This window comes from Penaeus japonicus, unplaced genomic scaffold (genome assembly GCF_977035675.1).
Source record: "Penaeus japonicus unplaced genomic scaffold, GWHDUDI00000001_assembly GWHDUDI00000028, whole genome shotgun sequence".
In the NCBI taxonomy this organism is placed as follows: Eukaryota; Metazoa; Arthropoda; class Malacostraca; order Decapoda; family Penaeidae; genus Penaeus; species Penaeus japonicus.
In genome coordinates this window covers 28,198,898-28,205,208 of record NW_028234430.1, presented here as the reverse complement: position 1 = coordinate 28,205,208, position 6,311 = coordinate 28,198,898, and the positions used below count along the sequence as shown (strand labels likewise).

The window sequence follows — 6,311 nt, the reverse complement described above, 5'->3', positions numbered from 1 at the left end:
GATCTCGACCGGTTCAACATCAGATTCTTTCCTTCATGAGTCATTCACATTTGATTTCGATCAGGATCCTCAAAATACTTTTATTATTATCAAATATTATGGATTACGCCGTTGGGAATAATATCTACGGGAACGTTCACCAAATTTCTATAGCAGTGATTTCCGTATTGAATATTCTTGCATTCTAACAACAAAAGACTGGTAGAACAAGAAAAGAAGAAACGACAGGGCAAGAAAAGAGAACGAAAGAAGGAGAAAAAAAGAAAAGGAAAGAAGAGAAGCGACGCCAATCAAGACCTCATGAAAGTAGGATGTCTTGCCAATAAACATTGTCGTAATGTAAAAGTAAAAGTAAAATGCGGATAAAAGGAGAGGAAAATGAGTAAGAGAAATGGGAGCAAGAAGAGAAGTAAGAAAAGAGGGAGTGAGAGCCGTAAAAGAGGAAGAGGGAGGAGGCGTAGCTGAGGAAAGAAAATAAGCGCTGACGAAATCCCTGAAGATGATGTCTCAGCAAGTCAGGCAAAGGCGGATGTCTTGCCAGAGTGACGTAATGACGCGGAGGTGAATATTGCGTCACGTACGCACGCACAGGTGAGTTTTGACATTTTCGCGCCAATTTGCAAACGTTCTCTCCGCATTGCGCCATTCTTTTGGCTTCATAAAAGGCTGGAGTGAGACCATGGCGGACACTTCTCTCTCTCCTGCGTCGCTCTCGGGAATCCAGGCTGAAGATCCACACTGTGAACATGGCGGGTTGGCGGTCCTTGTGCGTTTGGTTGCTTTTGGCGGCGTCGCTGGCGGCCGCGACGCCCGTGGGACGGTCGCCCTCCTCCGCCGTTCCCGTCATCCGGAACGGAACTCGGCTCGAAATCAGTCCCGCGGAGAGGACGTTCGTGTTCTGCTCGGCGGAAGTGGAACCCATCGCCGACCTCCACCACTACCAGGTGCGTGTGCGTAAGTGCGCCAGGTCGTAGCTACACTATTTGGTTGACTGCCTGGTGTCCATGGAGCAATTTAGAGCAATTGAGAGATGTACTTGCACTTAAATGGAGTAAACATTTAGTGGTTTATCGGTGTGATAAATGAGTGATTGTGATGTTTAAAAATAATACATGTACCATAGTTTTCTCGACATGATTTGAAATATTAAAGAAGTTAGTAGTATTTTACGTGACTGTGCGTTTCGGGATATAGATGCACACATTGCATTCTGAAATTTTAGCAATATATTCATACCACAAATCGGTCACACAAGATTCCTCGTACATAACTTTCCTTCATAAAACTCAGTAAATACTTACTGTTTAACTGAAAATATATTGGATCATATAGGGAGTGGTACATGTCCCATGCCTAATACCCTTCCTTGCCGACAGGTGGCGTGGAGAGACAGCGACGGACACGCCCTCAGCCAGGATCCTGAGACGCCCTTGTTCACTCTCGGCCGAGGCACTCACGTCCCTCACTCGTACCTCGTGTTGGCACCTTTCGGCCCCGACAGCGCCGGCGAGTACAGCTGCGTCCTGTTCTTCCGTGGACGGGAAGTGGCGTCCTCGACCGTCCATCTCCAGACCAAGACAACTCGCTCAGCTCGATCGAGGAACAAGCGAAGTTCCCACAGGACTGCCTCATGATCTCTAGTCCTTATTTGTACCAAAGACTATATCTTAACTTATTTATGTTATTTATTTCCTATTTATCAACAGAATAGATACATCTTAAGTTATGCACCTTCTTATTTGTGTTCTATTTAACAATAAAGTTGATTTGATAATCTATCTTTTATTTCCATGGATTTTAATCGTTCAACTTTTAAAAAAGGGCACTTCAAGAGCTTCCTTTATGACACTCTCTGCCATAGGCATTGTAGTCTCTCTTTCTCTTTCTCTCTCCCTGTTTTCCCTTCTGAATGCCATTTCTAATCTCATATGTGAGTGTGTGTGTGTCTGTTTCTATTTCATTTATCAACGTTATAATGCAAATATATTCTGGCTATGTCGACTGACTCCCGTACTCGTGTCGCCTAACAATCTGATCCCAAATAACTTTGTCATCTTGTCATCAGCAATGGAGGAGTTCTGCATTTGGTCGGATGCGTTTCTCTAACGATGATCATTTTCTAGGTGTTATTTATTGTCCTTCATTTAAGTACTTTATTCTACACTACATAGCTGCGGAAAATACTTTCCATTTAATGAAGCGAACATCATACAATCAAGGAATACATTATCGCGTAGGCGACACCATGATAAGATAAAGACGCGAATTGTAAAATGATAGAGGTTTTATGAATGTGTGCGCTCTGTGTATGTACTTTTCCACTCTTCTTTGGCATGTATCAGTAAGATACAAAACTCAACAGTATTTATCATACTATAAATCAACCATTCTAATTAACTGAAAATATCAAACATAGGTAGATGTAATATTCGAACATTTCATAAAAAAAGTAAGTCTCAAATGATGTGATAAATATATATATATATATATATATATATATATATATATATATATATATATACATATATATATTATACATATACATATATATATACATATACATACATACATATATATATATACATATGTGTGTATATATATATATACTTATATATAGTTCAGTTCAGTTCAGAGAGATTTGCGAAGGCTTTCCTTCGCCCGGGCTATATGCACGAGGCGGCCCGGCCTCTGCCAGCTATAAGTGCTGACTCATCTGATCATCATAACTGAATGCTTACCGTGGCGGTTGGATTGCCAGAAGGCGCTCCAGTTGCCACGGGGAAAGCAATAGGCATAGCCGCCTTACCAACCCGGCGGCTGTCGTCTCTGGGCCCTGCCTGAGGAAGCGAGTGTGCTCGCATTCCATCAGATAGTGCTCTAAATTGGCGTCCGGCGCGCCACAATGGCTGCAGCGTCGCTCATCATGCCCAATGGTGGGTATGATTTGCCACGCACAAGGGTAGCCTAATCTCAGTCTGTGAAGACTGACTTCGGCTCGCCTTGGTATTCTGTTAGAGAGTATCAGCGACTCATAGCCTGTGGCGTCTGAGTACCAGCTGGCCGAGGGGGAGGCTCTCGCTTCCTCTCTGTGGCGCTGCAGGGCACCGACCTGCCCTGCAGCCATCAATTTACGCCTTAGCAGTTCTCGGCTAGGATGCACCACAAGATTACTCAAGGGTTTTTTCCTGCCTTCCTCCGCTAGCCTGTCAGCTACATCGTTCCCTTTAATACCAACATGGCTTGGAATCCAGTTGATGATAATGCGTCTACCCTGATCCAGGATTCTCTGAGCAATAGTGAGAATCGTGGTCAGAAGGTAAACGTTATCAAGGGGCGTGCTTTGCTGCAGGCTGTCAATGGCGGCCTAGAGTCTGTATGTATGACAACATGCCCGTCCTTCTGGGCTGCATGGGCTAGGGCTCCCATAATAGCGACAGCCTCTGCTTGGAGCGAGGAGGCATTGTCGGACACCCGCATAGCTTGTGCTACGTCCCTTGCTGCAAAGCCGGCGCCTGCAGTGTGGGAAATGGGGTCTACAGAACCATCCGTGAAGTAGGTTTTACTACCTGGTGGAGTGATTTCTGCAATGTTCCTCTCCGCCTCAGCCTTCAAAAGAGACGGAGAGTACTGAGTCTTTCTCCTTGACAGGTTCATGACAGAATACTCTATCAAGGATCTTGCCCATGGCGGGGCTGTGGCATAGTCAGGGTGGGGGAGGTCCATGCCCTTGACCAACAGAGTCTCCTTGAGCTCAAAGCGTATCAACACCCTGGCTGTATGAGACAGCCAGGAGTTGTTGGCAAAGAGTTCATGGTTCTGTGCAAGCCGACGCTGCACTTTTTGTCTTAGCTGCGAGTCCGACGGGGGACTGTAAGACCTTGGCAAGAAACTGAGCCGCCATCTGATCGATCCGGGTGTCCAGAGGGAAAAGGTTGGCCTCCAAGAGGAGGTTGGCAACCTTAGCCCATATAGGAGCACCCAGAATGATCCTGGCGGCATCGTTTTGCATGACGTCAAGCCTTTGCCGTAGTCCAGGCTTGACCGTAATCAGGGCGACGGAGGCGTAGTCCACAATGGGACGGACAGCGTGCACATAGAAGGATCTTAGTACACGGTGCCCAGCCCCTAAGCGCCGCCCTGACAGAGCTCTCATGACAGAGAGTCTTGCCTTGGTCCGTTCTAGGAGGTATTGAACCTCCGAGCGGAAAGTAAGCTTACTGTCAACCCATACACCCAGGTATTGGAAGACATTAACCCACTCTAGCTCTATCCCTTGGACTCGCAGCCTTTGGTCTCGGACATCCTGTTTCAGCGCCATTGCCTTCGATTTGGCTGCTGAGATCTTAAGCCCGACTCTGCGGCATTCCTCAGACATTAGATCCAGACAACGCTGGGTCTTTCTGATTAAATTCTCATTCTTCCTCCCAACAGAGATAATTGCCAAATCATCTGCATATGAGATGATCTTGCACCCCGCTGGGAGTGGAATGTCGAGGATGCTTAACATGAGGGTGTTAAACAGAGCCGGGCTGAGGACCCCCCCTTGTGGAGTGCCATTCTCCAGGGGTAGATGCCTGGAAAGGTGACCTTGGAACTTCACTCTGGCAGTTCTGTCCCGAAAGTAGTCACCAATCCAGGCAAGCAGTCTGCCCTTGATTCCTTTGCGGATCAGGACCTCTTGAATGGCAAGTGGGCTCGCCAATTCAAAGGCCTTCTCCAGGTCCAGGAAAACAATGACAGATCTGGTGATGCTGACAGTGCTCAGTAAGGTGGCTATACTGTGAGCAGTGCTCTTACCCCTTGTGAACCCGTGTAGGTGTTCATGTGGAGGTCCCAGCTTCCATTGGAGCCGGTTCAGTACCATTCTCTCTGCCGTCTTTCCCAGACAGCTGAGTAGAGAGATGGGGCGGTACCGACCCGGCTCCTTTGGTTTAGGGATGGGAACTATGTCAGCCCTCTTCCAGCACTGTGGTAGTGAGGAAGTCTCCCAGGACCTGTTGATAAGATGCAAGAGTGCAAGCTCACCTTCAAGTCTAGGTGGGAAATGATGGGGTAGGAGATCCCATCACAACCCGGGGCTGACCGCGAACTGGTCTTATATGTTCGCCTTAGTTCCCTCAGAGAGAACATGGCATCGGCATCATCAGGCTCGACCGCCTTTTCTCTGATGAGGGCATGCCTGCCTGGAAGCAGTTCCTCTTGGCATGCCCTCAACTCTGCTGGTAGACCGGCGCTACTTGTTCTTGCAGAGAACTCGAGTGCCAGTCTCTCTGCCTCCGACCGCGGGTCATGGTGGGTCATTCTGGGGGCTGAGCGATTTGTGGCCCGTCTGATGCGGTTCCACAGCTCTGTAAGGGAGGTTTGGTGGCCAAAGGACTCACACCACTCCAGCCACTTTTCCTGCTTTACCCTCTTAGCAGTTTCCTGAGCATCCCTGAGAGCCTCTCTCAAAAGAGCGTGGTTCTCAGGGGTTCTCTGTCTGCGGAAGTGTCTTCTGCACATATTGATTCTGTGGTTGACCTCCTTAACCTCATCATTGTAGTACCAGGCGTCTTTAAAACACCTGGACCACGGACGAGTTTTGGGAATGGTCTCTGAGGCTGCCTCGTCTATGGCATTAACTAGTCTTGCCTCAAGTGTATCCACATTATCATTACGTGAGAATTCACTGGTTCTGAGGCACCTGGCCAGGGCCTCCTGGAAAGCTTTCCAGTTGGCCCTGTCCACCTTCCATCGAGGATTGTGCTGGGGCACAGGGGCCGGGCCACTATCCAAGATGGTGGTGACTATCCCATAGTGATCGCTCGTGGCAGTGTTGTCCACAGACCAACGAATCCTCTCGACCAAGGCCGCAGTGACAAAGGTAAGGTCAAGGACCCCCCCGCCAACGTGCGTAGGCTCCTGGTTGTTGAGGAGAGCAATCTCAGGGCATGACTCAAGCACCGCGGCTATGTGATAGCCTGCCGCATCCCGGTTCCGCGTGGGAGCCAGGATGGGGTGGTGGGCATTGAAGTCTCCCCCTATGAGAATTGGCTCGTGTGCCGCAGCAGCACAGACTTCACTAATATCTAAGCTCCTACAGGTTGGCCTGCTGTACACATTGTACAGCTTGAGGGGACCCCCAGCCATATGGATCTCAACTGCTAGGAGTTCAACACCTTCTCCACACTGCACAGGATCGGCAATCAGGGAGCAGGGAATATTCGACTTCACAAGGGTAATCAAACCTCTGGTGCCTTCACTAGAGGGCAACACAAAGGGATGATATCCTGAGAAGCGAACAGTGTCTCCTGTTAGAGTCTCCTGGAGCA

General features: G+C 48.4%; 1 protein-coding gene across 1 annotated transcript; it reads left to right on the top strand.

The window, feature by feature from the left end:
• Nucleotides 1–650: 650 nt before the first annotated feature.
• On the top strand, nt 651–1,651 carry LOC122266711 (uncharacterized). The gene is made up of 2 exons (XM_086553795.1): nt 651–944; nt 1,377–1,651. The coding sequence occupies exons 1-2, from the start codon at nt 747–749 to the stop codon at nt 1,632–1,634; spliced, it is 456 nt and encodes a 151-aa protein (XP_086409921.1). The 5' UTR covers nt 651–746; the 3' UTR covers nt 1,635–1,651.
• The last annotated feature ends 4,660 nt before the right edge of the window (nt 1,652–6,311 follow it).

What these genes read in the sequence shown, in the direction of transcription:
- LOC122266711 (XM_086553795.1), top strand. Translation starts at nt 747, where the DNA reads ATGGCGGGTTGGCGGTCCTTGTGCGTTTGGTTGCTTTTGGCGGCGTCG. An exon ending in CCGACCTCCACCACTACCAG is followed by an intron (nt 945 to 1,376) that starts GTGCGTGTGCGT and finishes CCTTGCCGACAG; the next exon opens with GTGGCGTGGAGAGACAGCGA.